Raw genomic sequence first — 22,338 nt, forward strand, 5'->3', positions numbered from 1 at the left:
AAGTCCTCAGCATTTGTTAAACAATGGTACAAAACATTCAGGTTTCATTTTCTTGGTTCCTACTTTCTAGGTGTGTCCAGTCTTTCTAAGACTTCTTGCTAAAGGAAACAAGTTCTATGGATGGTTAGAAGAAAACACCAACATGAGAAGACGGCACACTGTCTTACCTAAAATGAAGAGGATCTCAACGAGGATGTCGCTGACGCTGGGCGGGCTGCGTGAGGCGCTGCCTTCATCCCGCCCTCCCCCGACTGTGAAACACACGTTATAGGGCACAGTGACGGCCACGTAGAAAGTCGCCAGCAGAATTAACCAATCCCAGCCGGCCTTGAAGGTTCCATAGTGGAGCAGGATGAAGCGAGATTTCTGAATGGCTGCTACTTTGTATTCCGGGATTGGAGGCTTCTCCCCAAACATGTTCTGGATTGAGAGGGAGACAGATGTCAACAGCTCTCTCGTTTCAGGTTTTTACATCTCTCTCGTTGTCCCTCTGCCGGGCCACGATAACACGGCCCTGTGCACACACTTATCGAGCCACTTCAAGCTTCAAAAGCTCACACTGTGCAGAGGCATTATAAAAATCCACAGGAGTGGAGATTTCAGATTCATTCCACTCGATATAACAGTGCAGCCATGAAAACAGTTTCAACCATTCATAAGTGGGTTATTGCTTTTGCAGAGTTTTAGTAAAGTCTACAAACACTGACAAAATGGTTTTCCCAGCACTAAGGCAGAAGAAGAAATGTGGGACCACTGGTTCCAAGCATTAACTTTCACACCTGTGAAATATGTTTTTATGAAAAAGAATTTTATTTGTAATTCATTCATTTCCTTTGGAATCAGGCAGATTAATCAAAGAACTCATTTTGTTTCCTGTGTGAGGTTCTCTGCACTCAAGTAAAGTAAATCTGACGTAGCTGTACTTTCAGTTTATCCAGTTCATGCAACTATAAGCCTGAGTTGTTACGATTACTATGATTTTTGCATGTGCAGCATAAACCATTTATAAACTGTACAGACAGGCATTGAGTCTGAAATACAAATGATACTGTTTCATTTTTCTAATGGGATTGTTGTTTTGTTGGGTTTGTTTCATGAGCTCCATTGTAATGTAAATGTTTTTTGTATTCTGGACTATTTTTATGTGAGAAAGTCAACACGTAACGGAAAAAATGATTTGTTTTAAAGCAAATAATGAGCAAATCAGGAATCACCTGGTAGCTGATAATCTGTTCATTAGTGAAATTTAGAGTAGATGTTTATTTACTGGCAGTGAGATTTTTATATTAGTGAATCACTGGGTAAAGTTTAGCTCAATATTATCTGATCTAACTCATACATCCATTAATTCCTGATTGACTCTGCAGACACTAAACATTTATTACTGATTACATAGAGCCTGAATCATTTCTTTGATTACTTTACTTAATTAAAGAGTCATTCTTTGGGTAACGGTGAGATTCTCATTAAGTAATAAAGACCTACTGAGTAAGAACTGGGTGCTTCATAACATGAACCTCCCATAAGATATTTTTTTATGTCCTGACTGCTTATTTTAGCCTGGGTCAGGAGTCATTAGAGTTTCTAGATCATTAGCTATCACGTGATTCCTCGTTTGCTTCTCAGTTTTTGTACACAAGTTATAAATTTCCCTCTTTTGAGAAGTTAAAAAAGCAAATAATGATCGCCATGGGTTGGTGGTCATTGAACATGCAGGGTGCAAACTGCATCGGTCTGCATGTTTCCTAATCACTGACATCAGCTAAATGTAGATCTGCTTTACCACGGAGTAAACCAAAACCAAGCATAGTCCTCTTGTCCTTCACGCCATCTGTCAGGGTGTGCGCTGCCCGCTGGACTGCAGCAGACCTACAGAGAGGTCAGCTCACTAACACACAGCCATAATCATCATCTCCTGTGATGTCAGGTCTGAGCAGTAATGGTAATTTCCCATTTCATAACATTTCGTTGCCAGTTTGCAGTGTTCTTCTTCTCTTGGCTCTTGACAGAGGCGGTCGCACTTTCTCCTTCTCCCTCTCCTTCATCTTTCCTGCTTGGCTTCTCATGTCTTTTGTATAGTCTCGCTTATTCTCTAACCCTAAGAGAGTCTCCCAGACTTGTTCTCTAAAAACCTAAAGAAGAATTATGGATTTGATCAACTGGTCCCTTAACGAAACTGACAACTCTGGGCTTGGGAGAGCCTGATTGTCCTGCGGAGACGTTTGCTGCTGGATACTCGATGGTCGGTTGCGTCGTGTGTCTGGCGACACTCTCGATGGAGGACATTGAACAACATCTACCAATTTGGAACCATAATAACAGAGTTCTGGCTGATTGGAGCTGGCTTATTGATGAACAAGAAGGGGCTACAGTTGTTCAAAATCCCACAAGGCTGGCCGACATGATAGACGGGCAGGGCTGTGAGTACTCAGACTGTGTTTATTTGAATGCAATATGGATAACATCTTGAAGAAGAACAACAGGAATTGAGAGACCTGGCGACCAGTGACGGACATTAGACCAACTGTAAAATTGGAAGCAGTTTGTTCGCACTAACCAAAACAACTACCATCTTCATCTCATGTGGGCCCCCTGACTCCAGCTGGATGCTCAAGGCAAAAGCTGACGGGAATAACAAAACTCTCCCTTAGATAACAAGACTGTGTTGTGACTTTCTCCCTCCTCATTCAGGGTCACCCGTGTCGACCGAAGATTGTTGACTTTTGCCTAAGGGACACTTTCTCTCGGCTAAACATGGAACACACACACACTCACACACTCACACGCACACATATGCATGTACACTGACACAGACCTACACTCACCCCCCCACCCCCTCGAAACGCCTTCGAAGCTAATGTCTTCTACTGTTGGAGCTCAGTCTGGGGGGAGTTCTTTTTTCTCCTCGTCTTTCCTCATGTTGTGCATTTTCCATTGTTATACCCCTCTGACCTGTCTTCCCCATGTGATGTTGTAATGTATGTATGGTTGGAAGGGTAAGATGGCGCTGGCAAAGGTTGGCAGCCTTAACCCAACAAATTTCCCACGCGTGGGACTAATAAAGGTTATCTTTATCTTTTGCTTTTTGACACACAATCTTTAACTCAAGCTGAAATATTTGGATTGTGTTATCTCTGTTACTTTAAACCACACACCTGCACCAACAGCCGGGTGCACTGCTTTAACGCTCAACTCTTTTTCAGTCTGAACTCATGCTAAGGCAAATAATACAAGCTACTATGCTATCAGTGGCTGCCCCGTTGTTTAGTTCGGGGACTGCTGTTGCAACTAGGGAAGCAATTAAACTGACTGCTTTTCATCATAATGAGGCAATAACCTTTTTTTTCTCCCATCTCCAGTCTTTGGAGAATCTTTTCATGGCTGCATAACATGTATGTGAATTAAAAGTTTTGCATGAATAAAGTAAACTCATGTTTTTAACTCTGTCACTTCAGTGTCATCACCAGTGCCAAAGTCCCAAGTGTGAAGCTAATGACTGAATGAGAGGCCGTCTGCAGCCAGCCTGGCATACAATAACACTTCCTCTGGCATCCAAACATGTTTCGTTTTTATTCTAATATGAAAAGAATATTCCTGGCCACAAACTTAGCCTGCAGCCAGTGAATTTACATTCCTAAATTTAATGCTTCTCACGTAAACATAGTGGAAATACTGCTAACCCACCCAAGCCCTACGCTTGATGTTTATCCAAAAAACCTCCTCGAATTAGTCAGCAACAGCTCCACACTTCACTGTGTCCACATCGCTGATTGAACAGACTGGAATAACTCACATAAAACTGACATGTAACAAAAACATTTGATGTAAGCAAAGTTTATCACAGACATACAGTCGGAGCTATATGCTGTTTAATGAGCGTTACAGTGTTGTCCTCATTCTGGGACCTCCACAGCAGACATGGTTAATGGTAAAAAAGAAATACATGAACTAAAAGTTCTTGACTTTGTTAGTGTGCAGCTTGTTTCACATGTAAGGAAATTCCCGACGCTGGCGTGGGAGCTTCATGGGTTGCTGCAGAAAGATGTTAACCACACAGAGAAACCTCAGTCATGTAGATGTAGCTGTAAATATAAAAGCAGAGAAACTCACATTGTTGATCTTGAGCTTGCTCTTGTCTTGTTTCTGCAGGTGTCCTGACAGGTGATAGAGCACAGCTCTGCTGCGGCGCCGATTGGCGTTGAAGCCCGGAGGGCGAGTTACCTGATGCACCTCCAGACCCGTCTCTTCATCTGTGGAGGAGACAGAAACATGCTGAGCTTTGATGCAAGAAACGAGAGGAATTTAAACCAGTTTCTGTCTCATCCGCTGCATGCCGACTAAAGCGCACTCATAGCTCAGAAGTAATGCTTTGACTGCTATCTTTTTATTTGTACGTGTAAGGCTGTGAAAACATAACATAAAGTAAAGAGGTCTGTTTAGGACACACTCACAGAGTCTGTGAAAAACTAGAAAAGCTGAGATGGACTGATGGAAGGTTGCTTCTTTTTCATATATTGGATAGAATTAACTGTATGGTTAAACATCTTTACACTGACAGAAAGAGAAATTTCGTTGTTTCGCTCTATTTCAGATCAAAGCTGGATGTATGTGGCCCACGATGAGTTTGACACCCCAGTCCGGGTCCAGGTCAAAGTTTATCTCGGTTAGGGTTTGTTAAGGATCGGATGTTAACCCAACCTATAACTCTATATGGGACGCTTGTAATCTCATGAACCGAATGAACTGTTGTTGAGATACATGAAAAAAGATGAAGCCTTCTGAATGGTATTCCCTGACCTGGATTACAGAATCAGTAATATTTACCAAGACCCACCAAGTATCTTATTCATATCATAACTTTCATCATCATCAAAAAAGAGAGAAAAGGACTGAAACGGAGTGTGCTGAGGGCTCAACAGATAGATTAAGAAAAAGATTAAAGGAGTTGTTCTTTGTAAAGCTATTATTCAGATAGAAAATATTTCCTCTAATTCCACTTTTAATGTCCTGTTTCAACTGTTGCCCTGTTCATAACATGATTTATTATAACCATGGCTGGAAAGTGCCCACCCAAGTAACCAAATCATTTTCATTTTCAACAAGCAAATTTGATTTGTACATAATATCTTGGCTGGATTTCAGGCGGTTCAGATGGTGTATGAAGAAAAGCATCTGTGCCTCTTTCCACATATACAGCGTGGGGTTATTCAGAGGACCATCACTAACTAACACACACGCACACACACACACGGCCTTAACAAGGTGTGTGTTTTGTGTCAGAGGGAAGAGCTGCACCAGCACCTGTTTTGACAGATGTACAAAAAGAAGGTGTGTTAGCTGGGCAAAAGTGTAGGGCTGCAGATATTTTTATCCCTAGAAATTTTAATCTGGGGAGTACGTAGCTGTTTTCTCCTGAGCTACGTTATTGCTAATTTTAAAGATATCAGCACTCAAGGTCAGAGAAGGGCGACTGAATAATTTTACAGCTGCTAATACAAGTCTCAGAAACGTCTCCTTGAATGCAGTTTCTGAGACACAGGATGAATTGAATGCACTTTGTTGCTTAAAGCCATCAGACTTTTGCTGTTTTCCCCTTCGTGTCTAAAGGACAGTTTGAAGATGAAAATCTCGTCTTTAACTGTTACTCAGCACACAGAAACACTTGTGACATGTTGCCTTATTCTTCACAATCTTTTGCAAACCCACAGTTCTGATTTTGTTCATTTGAAAGTTTACCCTAACCCAGTGGTGAGGCTTCTAACCCGAGCTTTTTATTACCAAATCCCTCACTTGCAAGGAAAAATCCCGGCGGCAGTAAGTGGTTCCCCCTCAACCTCTCAGCAGATACACCTATGATGTCAGTTTTTCAGTTACGTCATGTAGAAAATATGGCGTGTGACACCTGACCTTGAGGCCGAGCTCACTGAGCTTCAAACTTGTCGGCGAGATTGAACAGATACACCTACAGTTGTCGCATTCACAGGAGTCCACGAGGCCCTCCTGTTAGCTTGCCGGGCAGGGTGATGACAGTACCCCATCAGACTCATGAGTTTCATGATTTTCTCTATGCATTTCTTTAATAAATGATTGTAAAAAGTGAGGCACTTGCTTGCACTGGTAAAAAGAGTGATCCTTTTGTTGAATCCAGCTGAGATTTGCCCTCGTTTACATCATTCCTGAAAGGCTGGCAGGGTAGCACGTGTCTAAACTTTTCAATAAGATGCTTTAAACTGTTATTGTGATAATTCTTCAGCTCTCTCATACTAGGACTGTGTTAAATGAGCAGTCTAACATCATGAAAATAACTCCCTTTTCTATGACATAGAGACAATCACAAGGATTTCATACAGCAGTGGTGCCACTTCAGAGAAGGTGAGCCGTTCAGGCAGGAGAGGAAGCAGGTTAATGTGGCTGCTTTTGTGAAGTGGTCACATAAAAAAGTCTCTTATTCACCCGTGCTTTCGTTTTGCTTTCACAGTTTATTTGGCTGAAATCTGACATTAATGTTTTCAGTCACTAACAGGTCAAAGAATGGGTCAAAATGAAAAATCTCTTTTGTCTCCCCTTATTTGTTGTTTGTTCTCCGTCAGTGGTGTCGCGCTGTACGCTTCAAATTTGGCAGCTTGAATTAAAATGGGATTGATTCATGTGGTGCGTAAAACACATTCAGGGTGCTTGAAAGCAGGCTTCAATCATTTCAGCAGCAGATATTCAGCCAAATAGGAGAGCTACTGTGCACACTGTGTGTGTGTGTGTGTGTGTGTGTGTGTGTGTGTGTGTGTGTGTGTGTGTGTGTGTGGAGGGGGGGGATTTTTCCCACCATGAAGCATTGCAAACAGCAGCTCTGAAAAGCAATGTTTAAGAAAAAAACCCCTCAAATTCTGAATACTTCCACTTCATCTCGAGTGCTCTGATTACTCTTCTTCTGGTCTCCTTAGACGATTGCTATTCATCTCTGAAATTATAGTATATGCTGACAGCATTTACAAGGTTAAAAGGAAGCTTTAGTTCAGTATAAATGTGCTGGATTGCTGTTTTTCTTCACACCTTGCAGTGAAATGCAGTACACACACCTGCAAGATATTTACATATTTTACTTTGTACACCTGTTTGAAGCACAGAGAAACATCTCCTGGTGCAAGGGTCAATCAACAAAGTTTGCCCTGAGAAAAATACAACTACGCCCCTTTTTAATGGTCAAGTACCATGTTATGCTGTTGTTTCTATGTTCTTTAAGCACATGGGCAAACAATGAAAGAGAAATGATAGAGGTGGGTTGACCTGCTTTAGGGCAGGTTTCTTGGTTCGTATACATATTCATTATGCAATGCTACAAATTCACAAGAACCAGATGTTATTATAGAAGCGACAGAAACAAACATAACATATCAGCAGGTTAAGGCATTAAAACTTATTATTAATTACAATTTCTGTGAGCCACATCACTGTGAGCCACAGTGATCTGCTTTCCATTAATAAAGGACTAATACATTGTATCCTATGCTGAAAGAAGGAAGCACATTTTCTTAGTATTTAGAGAGATCATGGCTGATACTGGCTAACCAATGTTAGAAAAAACAATTTTAAAATAATCGATGTATGTGCTGATTTGCTTTGACCTCTCCAGCACACTCACGCATGTAAACAAACCAGTGCATGCAAATGAATATGCAGGCTGACCTGATCACCCTTTCCTCCGTTCGATATGTACAACAGTAAAGTGTACAAAGGTAGCATGACCCATACAGCATAACAGTAGTAATGAAATGATTCTTTATGTCGTGAGCAGAGAAAAATGATTCAAAGCTATTTATAAGATGTGCTTTTTAATGTCAGTGGACGCTGCACTTGCCAATAACTGATTCCTGTCTGCCTCTAACTAACATGCAAATATTACCTAGTAATTAAAATTGCAGCCTCGCTCTTCACAATTCAGTATTTTCACCAATTCTCACAATGTGTGCGTAATCTGGTTCCCAATGTACATCTAATACGAGGAGGTCATTAATATTAATGAGTTCAGTACACTGACAGACTCTTAGTTAGATTTACACTGGGGAAATAAGCAATTCAAATTATTAATTGATGCCTTAATTGTTGTTTGCTTGAAATGACAATAACTACAGCGGAACTGAAAAGCTGAAGGGCCAAATGTTCTGCCTGCTTTCACCATTTCCACGGGTGAAGAGTAATTAAAATTAGGCTCGCACTATGGCAGCATAACTAGATAACTGCCGACATGAAATGAAACATAAACATGGGGACATCCCTAACACAGAACAGATATTACTTTATGCAAATTTCATGTTATTTATCGAATACTGCCATTCTACTGGCCTGGGACAGATATTCTCAAGTTGCCTTGAGGCGCTAACCACGGCAATATTACACACCAATAATGAGAAATAATAAAATCCACATGAGGAGGTTGAAGGGTTGAAATCACACTCAATTTACAGCATTTTCCTTTCAATGTCTTTTTCTATCACTTGTATAGAGTATAGAGTTTGGGTTAAAACATATTCCACCAAATCATTACCGTACCAAAAATAACCCAAAACAAAAAAACAGCAGCGTTATCTTTGCAGGGTTTTTCTCCCATGTCAAAATTGAAGTCTTTAGGGAAATAAAACAAGTCAAATATCTCTAATGGCATTATCTGACAAATAGTACAGCCTGTTCTTCAGTTTCAGTGAAGTCTCATATTTAGCATGCTAACATTAGCACCTTCCTTCTAATATGGTCACGTCTGGCTCCAGTAAAACTGACAGAGGGAACCAGAAAGTTACCACTGAGATTACAAAAAATATGAAATCAGAAAAGAATAAGCTTCAATATCAAAATAAAGCATCTTAATTTGTTTGATATTTGGATTTATTAAACTGCTGACGTGGTTCATGCATATGTTATGGCTTGTTGTGTTGTCACTTATTGTTTCCTGCCCTGTTTTCTTATTGTTTTGTTTTAATTGTCTCATGCTTTTACTGACTGTGAAGCACTATGGTCAACTTTGTTGTTTTTAATATGTGCTATATAAATAAATTTTGATTGATTTGATTGATTGATGTTTGTCTTGGATTATTTAGTTTAGGTTTGTCTTTCCTTGTTTATTTTTACAAGTTTGTAGAACATAATAAAGACGATTACAAGGATTTCATAGATTTTCTGGCAAATCAATAAAAATGTCCTTTTGGCAGCCATGCCACTGTCAAAATTTTGGGCCATGACTGTACTGCCAGCTGGCGTCTTTTATACAAACTCACCAGTTTCAGGTCCTTGCTCAGGGTCCTGCTCCTTCTTCTTGTCAGTGATGTCTTTGTGGGACACGAGAAAAAGAACCACCTCGCCCTTTTCATTCTTAATCGGTACAATGTCCAGAAGACACCAGAACTTTGTACCTGGAGAGAAAAATAAATGCAAACCTACAATTAATGTGGGCTTTCGTAATACAAAAGTGGAAGCGGTTAAATCTTTTTCTCCAATGTACCAAATGTTTCGAACTCTGTGTATTTTCAGTCCTATACATCACTTTTAACAGACAAAGTCTGTGGAAGTCTTTACTGAACTATTTCTGATGCTCATAAATGTGAGTTATGAATTTAAATGTGAGTTTACATTTTAAACCAAGCGAAACAGTGTCTGACTCATGTTATCTCATTTTTTACATTATTTTAATTTGTTAATTTTCCAATTAGTGGTAAAAAAGTGGCATTAACCCACCACAGACTGCTGTTACCTCAATATTAATGATGTGACCAGCAATGCTTTCTTTAAAAATGATGTTTAATCTGACTGCCTACTGCCATGTACATGCCGCTGCACACAGACTCAGACTCCTGATGAAATTGGCTTCAGGAGCAGATTACTTTGACATTTTAGACAGACATTTCCTTCCATGTGCAGACACAGAACAGAGCAGGCATCAATCACACTGATTAAGTTAAAAATACCATAAAAGAGGAGCTGGGGTGGACGTGGGTTGCAAAGTTGCATGCAGACGCTCAGGAACTGTGGGTAGGCTGAAGTTGCTTAAACAGCCCTAAAATTATTCATAAGGAATCTATTAAAATGTGAACCATCATCTGACTTGGACTGAGATCAGCTGATCTGCCTGAACAGGCCCGAAATGAACTAAGTAGACGAATTTTGTTAGTTTTGAGTGAAACTACATACCTTCACAACATTAATCTTGCACAATGAAAAATGTTACTTAAGGGTACCTAGTATGTTATTCTCATTTTATACAATATACAAGATCATGTGGTGTGTGTTAGGTTTATATTGTTGATTGTCATTTATGCTTAGAAATATATACTCATATATTCTTAGAGTTTTATAATCGATTGCATAATGATAGAGGTCTGATCCTTAGCAGTCTGCAAAGACTCTGTGTGCCTCCCAGAGCACTCTGGCATACACACACATCTTAAGGTCATGACAGAGGTCGTACCTTCTCTTACTGATTTATGGTATAGGAGGACACCTACTCTGTATCTGGTTAAGTATAAGAGCCCTTTGTTTGAGTGAACTGCTGGACCAGTAGGTGTGGGGAGTCTTCACAGGGTGACATCTTGACCCCGCACACACACACACACACACACACACACACACACACACACACACACACACACACACACACACACACACACACACACTCACACACACACACACACACACACACACCTACACGACACACAGACAAGGTATTCTTTGTTCACATGTATGCTTGTGTAAGATGTGTATGTTAATGAACTTATGCATAGTCATGTAACCGCAATAAAGAGCACTGTTACGAGGGGGCAGATGAGAGCAACTGGGGTCAAGCGAAGGAACGGCGCTCGTCACAGTTCTCTCCCTCGTACACGAGTAACACAAAGAACTTTGGTGACTTGCGTCTTGCTTTTGCCGTTGTAGTAGAATTGTCTCGTTCCAGCAGTGGGTCTGTGCTAGACAAACCCATCAGTGTGCATAAAGGCATCATTTATTCCCATATCTAAGACTTCCAAGTCCAAACACGGTTCTTTCAGTCATGACATTACGAATAATAATTTGCTTTGATCATTTGGAGAACACTGTTTTTCCTGAGTGATCATGTGGTGGACCATGCGCCTGCAATGGCATTAGCACCTGGACAGTGTCAACATTTTTGCCATCTTTATATTATAGAGAATCAGAATGGATTTCAATTCCATTCAATTTTATTTATATATCACCAAATCACAACAGCCTCAGGGCGCTTTATATTGTAAGGTAAAAACCCTAAAACAAGAGAGACAGAGAAAACCCCAACAATCATATGACCCCCTATGAGCAAGTGTTTTGGCGACATTGGAAAGGAAAAACTCCCTTTTAACAGGAAGAAACTCAAGCAGAACCAGGCTCAGGGAGGGGCGGGGTCATCTGCTGTGACCGGTTGGGGAGTGAGGAGAAAAGAGCCAGAGATCAATAATAATTATTGATTAAATACAGAGTGGTGTAGAAACCCACTGTGAGTGAAAACCAGAAGTTAAGAAGAAATGTGAGAAAAGTGTAAACTTGCAGCTTTCATTTAAGCAGTTAAACGTTGACTTCTTAGTGTCTTTGTTTTTTTAAAGCGTTTGCAGTCAGTAACTGTCTGAACTAGAATCTTAATTTGGTTGAGGTTGACTGACTAACTCACCCATTTAAAAACACTCCATTTGTTGGCCTGAAGGAGCTCTTGGGATGCTTTTGCCATATGAAGTGCTGGAATGTACTATACTGAATGTGAGAGTATAACCCTGTACACATTATTAACACCAGCGATCAGGTCCTGGTCAGTCCTGGTGTGATCCTGGTCAGGTAGTATTCTTCACATCTTTTATCACTCCTTTCCATCCTGATACTCTTATCCTCCCATCAGTCTATCACAAGTTGAAATGTTTGTTTCATCTGTTCAATGAATTTAGTTTTAGAAACAGACATTTTTAAAATGTTTTCTAGCCAACTCTAATCTGGCCTTTCTGTTCTTTACACTAAAGGTTCAGATCGACTCCCTCTATATTTTCATACATGAAGGTGTCCTTAAGAGTGTTCTTGTTGAAGGTTTTTTTTTCTCATTGTATCCACTGTACCAAAATGTTGATTTAGCCTTTTTTTCTTCTTGATTAGGTTTATTCTGTCTTGTCTAAAGTTGGCCTCCTTCCCATGCACAAAGCTCTTGTTGACATTTTCCATCAAAAGCAAATTCAGGCTTTTGGACTTACCTCAGACCTAGTCATTAGTCAATTGTTCAATTACTTAAAATGGAGAAACTATGTAAAAATATCTGTAAATGGAGTGTTTTTATCATTTTTGAATTAAAGCTCAAAGACTATCTTAGTTATTACTAATTTAGAATAGAGTAGAGCAGACCTAATTGTATTATGAGAGTATGTTCACACTGCTCTTTCAGCATAGAGGGATTTGCTTTGCCATCTAAACCCTCAGAATACACATGTGTGTTGAGGAGGTGTGGTGGCCCACAGATAACACACACACCTTCACTACAGGAGAGTCGCCTGGCTGCCTTACCGAGTGTTGTGATCACTGCCAAATATACATGAAATAGCATAATTAAAGCTGCTTGTCTATGTGTTGACAGTATCAGAAATGTATTTAAACTCGAGCTAAATCAGTTCTAAAATCAAGTAATCTTAAAAAGTAATCAACACCAGGCTTGGATTCGTACATGGTAGAAATATCCTAAAAACCACAGCTGGTCTCAAAAATGCTGCTCTTCCACCTCAAAAATATTTATGCCCAAAATGATGACTAAGTAATCTGATTACATGTACTGTTGTAAAACATTTTATTCTGTTACCAGTGTTCATACACTTAATCACCAGATCACCACAGAACTGGTCAAATGAAATGTACTTGACTGGTATACATTCAGTTTGTACAAAGCATATGTTCCATAATAATTAATCATTTAAATAAATAAATCTTTAATTTTATATATATTTATAATTTTATATATTACAGTTGTGTTGCTTCATGTCATCCAAGAACCGATTTTTTGAGTACGTAAATCTTTAAAAATGGCCAAAATATGTAATTTATCCTTTTAAAAGCACTTCCTCAAATAATTAGGGGGCATGGAGTAATACATATTTGGTTGCCTAGCAACAACAATGATGAGATTGATGTATGTGGGACTGACTCGAAATAAAACGTGTGTAACATGAACCAGTACACACAGATGGTTCCGATACTTTCAGATAATCTTCACGGGGTTTATTGACAGTAGAAAAATAGGTGAATAGTGCATTACCAGCCTCGTCCCTTATATAAGGGCACCAAATAAAACATTTACGCCCTCTTTACTGTCACATAAATGCATGAAATCAGGCTAAAACTCGCTGCTTTGGTTTTCTGTTACTCATCTAAAGCTCTGATTTGTGATGTGATGGGCTGTGACTGGTACAGTGCACACTGTTTCCTGGAGCTCTGAGACTTGTGCCAGAATAATAAGGGGATCATGTATGTAAATAATACATTTAAACAAGTAGGGGGATTTCTTCAATAAAAACATAAGCCATATTGAGGCCAGATTTGTCCCTGTTTGACTGGAACACGACAGTAAACAATAGTGCTGGAAACAACATGTGCTCTCTTCTGTTCTACCTCTGTTTGCCTAACTCGAATGATGATATCAGGATAACTTATAATAAGAGTTAGAACATTTTAAAAGTAACAGGTTCTCTTTATGTTTGGAGAGCTGATCATAGAAAATTTGGTCATTATAGTAAAAAATGAAGTTTGCCAAAAACATTTTTGGCAAATCTGATAGAAGCAAACAATTTAGTGCCAACACACACGGGGCCTATTTGGAAATCACTGAAATGAGAATATTAAATCAACAGCATAAAGAGTGCATGGAAAGCATTAAAGAGGCACTACTGTCTGCTCTTGAGCTCTGCTTTTAATTTGTATTTGTTTAGATTGATCTGTCAAATTGAGTATGAATGCCTATCAACAGCTACCATGCCTCACATCTGATCTCCTCAGAATTATCCAGTGATCCTTCTGATCCATGCAGGGCACGAGGATTTTGAAGAATACCTTGAGGAACTAAAGTTGGTAAATCAATGATTTGTCCAAATTATATATAAAACATGTGGACGTCACTGTTGTATTTAACTTCACAGTCAAGCTAAACAGGCAACGATTCAAATATATTAGCAAATAATTATTGATATGAAAGGAATCATGGCACCCTCTGCCTCTCACCCTATGACATCAAGGATCATCTAGGGCAGCGATCCCCAACCTTTTTATGTCCCACAATATTTTCAGGGACCGGCCTTTAAGGTGTCGTGGATAAATCCAAAACAATAAAACCAGTACCGGTGTTCTGACAAAACACCCCACCTATCAAGTAACTTGTTGTTACTGCGCATGCGCACAACTCAAAACGGCCATGATTTCTGTGTTAATAGTACACGCCTATTATTTGATTCTACCCCGATCTCGTGCGTGCAAAAAAAGGTTAGTGTTATATGTTTTACTTCTTTATTACAGTTGATACTTGTTTTCCTTAAGCTGTTGTCAATTTGTTAACTTTTCAAGCTAACATGCGTTGTCACGGACCCGGTTCAGGGGACTCGGGGTCCGTGAGCAGTGTGGACTATTATTATTATTATTATTATTATTATTATTATTATTATCATTATTTGAGGTGTGTGTCTTCTGCATTGCTGCTGTTCCTGTGCTCCCTGTTTGTGTATTGGCAGGTGTGTGTGGGTGCGGTCTTGATAAGCACCTTCAGGCCTGGTGGGTGTGGCCCTGCCAGCTGACCGGTCACATCCAAGGATCTTCACACACACCTGGCGCTGATCAAGCCTCGTCGGGGGAGCTACTTGAGAGTGTGGTGGAGCTCTCTCCGGCTGGATCGTTGAGTGACTACCCGTCAGTGTTTTCAGCCAAATCAGTGAGCGCTAGTCTGTCACTGTTTAGTTGTGTGTTAACGGCTGCCTCTGTGGATTTTCCAGCAGGAGTGCGGGAACGGGAGGGCAGCGAGCACACGTATCACCGGAGCGGCGACATGGAGCATGAGCACTGAGGAGAAGACACGGCACGGGAGTTGGAAACGCACGGGGATTTATTGATTGTGTAATATTTACTTCACTGTAAATAAACGCACTGCATTCATCGCACAGAGTCCTGCATTTTGGGTCCTCCTTCCCCACATCCCCACGGTTTGCCCTGGCAAACCATGACATGCGTTTTGTTTTTTGTGCAAAAATACTCCAATTTGGAGTCTCAATTGAAGTCATATTTCAAGTCTTGATTTAGTGCTTCTAAACTTCTGTAAACTGGCGTACAGTGTAAACCTTGTCAATTAATTTTAGTCCTCCTGCAGTTAGTGGACACCACGCTCCGTTGTTATGTCGAAGAAAGTAATATTGCACTACATACTTGTACCTAAATAAATACAAGCAGGAAGTACGTTTTGATAGTGTGATTTGGCTGTCAGAACGTCCTACCTATAGATATGTACGATGGAGGCATAAACCACGTAAGGTTGTATATTCTGATAAGGTAGCATGGATTGATAGACTTTACTATAAATTTACGCTATGGTAGGATGTTTTGACAAAGTAGGATGTTTTGATTTAGATTTATTCATAACACACGGGAAAAGACCCAGGGAAGCCGAGTTAACGATAAAAACCGATAAAAATCCAGAAAACCATCAATTTCACACCCGAGCCTCAACTCTCGCGACCTGGTACCAAACGACCAAAAATGTACCCCGGTGGTTGGGGACCGCTGATCTAGGGTACCGGTGCTTATTTGCCCATTTGTCTTTGTTTTGGGATTGATGAGCAAAATAATTCATATTACCTGAAAAGTGCTTTTATTGCAACACTGATCAGTTTGCATTTTTGTTTTTCGAAGTTGTTCCCGTCTATTTACTTACCTGTTATTAAAGGGATTACTGAGAAGCTTGGGGTATTGTAAATCATGTTGATATGAATATTTTATGACTATGTGCTCAGTGAATAAATAATCATTTTGAAATTGTGCTAAAATTGTGCTTAGAAGAGAATTGTGGTGATCTGAGTGAGCCAACTGGATATAAATGTGTTTGTTTTTTTCTTGCTCCTCTGGAGAACTGCTAAAATGTTAATAAGAGCTAATGAAGAGCGGATAAAAGCACGAAACGCTTTTAATTTGTGACGTGTGCATTTGTGGGAAACAAGTTTTTATAACCTTCTGTTGTTATAGCCTTATATCTCAGAGGAGCAGATGTGTCCTCATCTCCCTGTGCTACTCTTCTATCTATATGTCACCCACTCCCCTTATTATTTATTTGACTGAGCCTTTGCCTCTGTGCCAGCTCACACACACCATTGATTCATTAACAATTAATGAGTGGATGAATGGAGAGAAGGATTTTCTCTAGCTTTGTTTCCCTTAAGATTTTTCATTTCTCTGCTTGGCTGTTGCTCTCCTTCTCTCCTCGGCACACTTTTAATCTTTAATATCTTCGTTTAGCTAATTGTCATTAGCCAGAATCAGTTGTTTTTAGTTGCTGAGTTTTGACTTCTTAAGAATGTGACAACAAAACAAGTGAGGTGCAAGGAAAAAGCTCTTTGGTCAGCTATAATATATTAATACTACCATTTGTACAATCCATTGTAAATAGTAGTTTGTCCTCTGGTGTTATACCTGTGAATCTTAAACATGCAGTGACTCAGCGTCTACTCAAGAAACCTGCTCTTGATCCTGATATTATTGCAAATTACAGGCCTGAGTTTTTTTTTAGTTTTTTTTTTTTTCCAAAATTCTTGAAAAGGTAGTTTACAAGCAATTAATGTCCTTTTTAGAAGAACACTGTATTTTAGAAGTTTTTCAATCTGGTTTTAAAGCTTTGCATAGTACAAAATCTGCCTTTTTAAGAGTTTTTAATGATGTGTTTTTAGCAACTGTTGGGAGTGGTTTAGATCCTATTGGCAGAGCGAACTTTCACTGTGAAACTTGGTGAGTTTGTATCCTCTGCTGCTGCTTCTCTTCAATGTGGGGTCCCACAGGGTTCAGTTTTAGGCCCCCTTCTTTTCTCCCTATACCTGCGACCCTTTGGCTCTATTTTTAGGAAACATGGGATTTCTTTCCACTGTTATGCTAATGACTCCCAGATTTATTTCCCTCTTAAAAAGATAAATGGCTTCTCAGTGGACCCTCTGCTCAGATGTCTTGATGAAATAAAGGCCTGGATGGCTTTGAACTTTTTACATTTTAACGAGCAGAAAACAGAAGTGATGATTTTTGGTGGCACTTCTGAGACCACTACTATAGATCTTGGTTCGCTGGCACAGTAAACCCCCCCCCCCCCCCCCCCCCCCCCGCTTAGGTCTGCCAATAAGCAGCTTGTTAAGGTACCAAAAGCTAAGTATAAATGTAGAGGTGATCGTGCTTTTGCTGTAGCTGCTCCAAAGTTGTGGAATGATCTGCCCGTGCACGTTAGGCAGGCCTCTTCTCTTTCTGAGTTTAAAACTCTTCTTAAAACATATTTATTTGCTGAAGCCTTTGGCACTCTTTAAGGGGCTGACTCAACTTGTTTTAACATGTTTTGATTTGATTTGATTCATTTAGTTATTTATTTTATTTTTATTTTATCTTATTGTATTTTATTGTGTTTATGCTATTTGCTATTTGTATATGTACAGCACTTTGTCAACCCTGGTTTTATGTTAAAGCGCTTTATAAATAAAGCTGGTATGGTATGGTATATGTACATCACGTATTGATGTGATGTTTATGTCATAGATACCAGGAGAAGAAAAAGCTGAAGTGGGGGTGGGTTGCAAAGCAGCTTGCAGTGAAAGCACACATTCTAGGAAGATTAAAACTTAAACAGCATGCACATGTGAGATTTACAATTTAGAAGGGTATCGCCAGCGTCCCGGCAGCTGAACTGACAGGAGTCTGTTGACCTGGTTTTAGAATGGAAAGAAAATATAATTCTGAATGTTTTATTTACCACCGCTCCAACCTTTTTCTTAAATATCTTCTTTTAAAAACAGCCAATTTGTTTTTTAACATCAGCTCCCTCAGCAGCTGTAAGTTTGTAGTCACCTTTACATCATTGTTGAATCACAGATGAGTAAATATTCATTTTCCTCTGTAAGTAGTATTAAATCCACAAACGCATACACACACAAACACAAACACACAGATTTTTCATGTGGGGTCACCTTCCTTCTTGTAGAAGACCAGCTCAGTCTTGAACTCCCTCCTTTCATCCAGGGCTCCTTGGATCTGGGCCGTAGACCGGTCACTCGTTTCTGGGCCGTACAGGAAGTGACACGCGCAGCTCTTCTGCATGAGTTCGGCACGGGCGTAACCAGTGAGCTCACAGAAACCATCAGAGCAGTAAACGATGGGGTAGAGTGACTGCACCTGGGCGTTTCCCAGAACAAAGTTGCTGTCTGTAAAGAGAGAGAAGAGAAAGCAGAGAGCAATCACTATGACTGTGTCATGAAGACAATTGGCAGAGCTAGTGTTCATACACACAGCCCCCAAAAGGATGTTTTTATATCCATTAAGCCTAAAATCTAGTGTTTGTGATAAAAAATACATAAACTCAGCCACCAGAAAACAACAAAAGCTTGTCAGACTAGCTGTGACTCTGACTGTAGCCTTGGAGCAAAAAAACTATGACTGTGCAATCAGTGTTGGGCTCCTGAAGGGTTGGGCTGGTAAACAACAGGCTAATTTATACTGACAATCATCACATTAGTTAACCTGGTGTAAAAGTAGGCCACATGTTCCACTTTCTTACAGCTATAAAACGCACAGCCTCTGGATGGCAGGAGGAGGGCGACCCGTCTCATTCAGTTCTGTTGCCTTTGAGAAGCGTCTAACACCATACTCTTTTGAGAGTGAAGATGGCAACGAAAGTAACTAAAAGTAGGATGGAGCTACTGAGAGGTAAGGTAGAATACCAAGAATAAATGAAAGTGAATGCAGTTTACTAGAAACCACACACAGAGCACAGGTGATCAATGAGTTCAACAAGAAATCCAGTTCTGACATTTCTGATGTTTACCTTCTAGATTCAAAGGGAAAAAAGGACATTTATGGAGAAAATAAGATCGTGTTGTATATTAAAATGCACTAAAAATAATTGGATTGGTAGAATCGGTTTTTAAAAGTTGGAGCAGTAGTGTATGGATGCACTGCATCAACGGTTTCTGTGGTTGCGTGTTATACGGAAGTGTAAAACTATTCATTAAGTGAAATAAAATAAAAACTTACCTTCTAAAAAAAATTGAATCTCTATTGTATACTTGTTTAACCCTTGGGGGTTGTTCAAAATCACCACCCTTTCAGCTTGTTCGTGGCCAAAAGTGGCCACCTACAGATTAGGTCTGTAATTTTTATTATTTTGGGGTTTTTTTGCCATTTTTTCTGCATAAAGCTTTTAAGTAACTTCAGTTCTTTCCATAAATATAAAATGATTATTACTTTTTTATTTTTTAACCCTTTAAACACCAGTTTGTTTGTCCACTGCACCAGCTGGACGACAACCTCAAATCTCGCAATTTTATATAATTGCATTGCTACTGAAATTTCTTGTATTATTAATAGTAGAGTCTGGGGCATATAATTGATTCACATCAACATTGATTACAATGCATTGTTATTTTAGTGCAGAGAGAGCAAAAACATAAAAACTCCCTCTGAGACTGTTCGTGGCCAAAAATGGCCACCCCTTGTTTACATTTACAAAATGCTATAAAATTCATATATATTAAGAAAAATGTCCAGTTTTTTTTACATGATTTTTTAGATTAGCATCAGGGCTGTTCATGAAAATCAAAATTTCATTAAAATTCTGAAATTTAACCCTTTAAATACCAGTTAGAGCACATAATCATAACAACTCATAAATAGAGAAAATCATAAAATCCCAGTTTTTTTCTAAATAATACATGCCATCTGATTTATTTGCTAACCATGATGAAGGTTACATGCATAGCAATAATTAACAGCATCAATGACATTTATGCATCTTTGTTTTTTTGTGCAGTGACAGAAAAACAAAAAAACTCCCTCTGAGACTGTTCGTGGCCAAAAATGGCCACCCCCTGTTTACACTTACAAAATGCTATAAAATTCATATATATTAAGAAAAATGTCCAGTTTTTTTTACATGATTTTTTAGATTAGCATCAGGGCTGTTCATGAAAATCAAAATTTCATTAAAATTCTGAAATTTAACCCTTTAAAAACCAGTTAGAGCACATAATCATAACAACTCATAAATAGAGAAAATCATAAAATCCCAGTTTTTTTTCTAAATAATACATGCCATCTGATTTATTTGCTAACCATGATGAAGGTTAGATGCATAGCAATAATTAACAGCATCAATGACATTTATGCATCTTTGTTTTTTTGTGCAGTGGCAGAAAAACAAAAAAACTCCCTCTGAGACTGTTCGTGGCCAAAAATGGCCACGCCATGTTTACACTTACAAAATGCTATAAAATTCATGTATATTAAGAAAAATCTCCACTTTTTTTGACTAGATTTTTTAGATTAGTATCAGTGCTGTTCATCAAGACCAAAATTTCAATCAAATTCATAACTTTAACCCTTTAAATACCAGTTAAATCACATAATTGTAATGATTTACATAGGGATAAAATCATAAAATCCCCATTTGTTTTTCTAAATAATACATGCAAACTGATTTATTTTCTAACCATGATGGAGGTTAGATGCATAGCAATAATTAAAAGTATCAATGAGTTTTATGCATCTTTGTTTTTTTGTGCAGTGAGAGAAAAACAAAAAAGAATCCCTCTCAGCTTGTTCGTGGCCAAAAATGGCCACCCCCCGTTTACATTTACAAAATGCTATAAAATTCATATATATTAAAACATTTTTCTATTATCATTGGCTTGATTTTTTAAATTAGCACCGCTTATAGTCATAAAAAACAAAATATAATTCAAATTCTGATATTATACCCTTTGAATACCAGTCATATTATGTATTATTATAGTAAAAATAGTAATAAAGTTCACATCTTTTAGCATATAAATGGTGAAACCTAATATGTTTTTTATCATCAATGCAGGACAGTAACAGTAACTGTTACTTTATTTATTTATTTATTTATTTATTTATTTATTTATTTATTCTTTCTTTTTTTGGGGGGGGGGGGGGGGGGGAATGAATGGCCAAAAGCAATGTCACACATGGTGTGTTAGTGGCCAGAAAGGCAATTTAATGACCAAATAATCCCTGCAATCACCAATAAAATGATCAAAATTTATATTCCAGTATCTGTGTGCTTCTGTGTGCATCCTCATTAGCAGCAAGATGTACTAACCACATTAGAGTGGTTTTTGTAGGCACACTTTCTACACCTGGTTCAAGGGGCTGCTGTTCCGTTCCTTTCACGCATCCTTTATTCCCCATCACCGACTGCTGGTTCCTTGTGTGTTGCTGTCAAAAGAAGCATATTCCTCCGTTGCTTTGGCATGTGGGATATTGCTGTGGTAGTTTTGGTGAAGCCAAAGACAGACAACAAAATCTTCCTCTGTTGCAACTGGAGGAGCTGAGGAGGAAGCTCTGGGTTGTTTCCCCTGTGCCGGTTTTCATCTGAGGAGTTCCTCTGCCAATGTGACCGAAGGAAAGACGTTGTCCTCGGAGCTCCTCCGTCAGTTGGAGTCTGAACCCCATGCCTTTTTTACTTTCTGAGAACTTCCAGTGTTTTCATCCAACATGCTATGTATTGCTTTATTCTGGTGTAGGTTTTATCTCCACTTCATCTATAATCATCCAATCCTCACACCTTGGCCTCCCATGCAGGTTTGTAAGGGTGCACAGCAGCTAAAAGATCTCCTTTGTTATAAAAAAGTCAAAAGTAGATCTCAGGCTGCTAATGCAGGACTAGGGTGACCCCTAAGGGGAAATGGATTGTGGTGCAGTCTCTCTTCAGTAGTGGGACCCACATGGTTTTCCTTTCATGGCGGATCCACTGAGTCGCCAGCTCCTCGGTCTCAGAAAATGCTCCTATGTTCTTTTTTTTTGGGGGGGGGGGGGGCTCCACCTCCATGCCCCCCAACCCCAATCCTCCCCCAAAGAAGAGGATTCGGGCACTGGCTAGAACTCAACATCAGTGGTGATGCAGTCAGCCTCTTTGAAGATTGTCCCCTCATCTTCTGGAGAGGAGGTTTCTTCATCTTTTTTTTTTTTTTTTTTTTTTTTTTTTTTTTAACCTGTCCCGTTTGGTTCTTTTGCCATCAGAATTATTGTCTAAAGGCGAAGAAAGATGCCCAACGGATTTACTTTACCAAATGGACCATCCCAGCC

The 22,338-nt window shown here is 39.3% G+C and overlaps 1 protein-coding gene across 1 annotated transcript in view; it reads right to left on the reverse strand.

Moving 5' to 3' along the window:
* kcnh3 (potassium voltage-gated channel, subfamily H (eag-related), member 3) overlaps positions 1-22,338 on the reverse strand; it is a 196,396-nt gene that overhangs the window by 46,578 nt on the left and 127,480 nt on the right. The window contains exons 2-5 of the mRNA XM_063498310.1: positions 18,204-18,437; positions 9,264-9,398; positions 4,111-4,250; positions 168-420 (exon numbers count right to left, since the gene is read on the reverse strand). Of these exons, the coding sequence (XP_063354380.1) occupies positions 168-420; positions 4,111-4,250; positions 9,264-9,398; positions 18,204-18,437 (762 nt within the window). The remainder of the gene's footprint in view (positions 1-167; positions 421-4,110; positions 4,251-9,263; positions 9,399-18,203; positions 18,438-22,338) is intronic.

The sequence above is a fragment of the Pelmatolapia mariae genome, linkage group LG16_19, assembly GCF_036321145.2.
Source record: "Pelmatolapia mariae isolate MD_Pm_ZW linkage group LG16_19, Pm_UMD_F_2, whole genome shotgun sequence".
Taxonomy (NCBI): domain Eukaryota; kingdom Metazoa; phylum Chordata; class Actinopteri; order Cichliformes; family Cichlidae; genus Pelmatolapia; species Pelmatolapia mariae.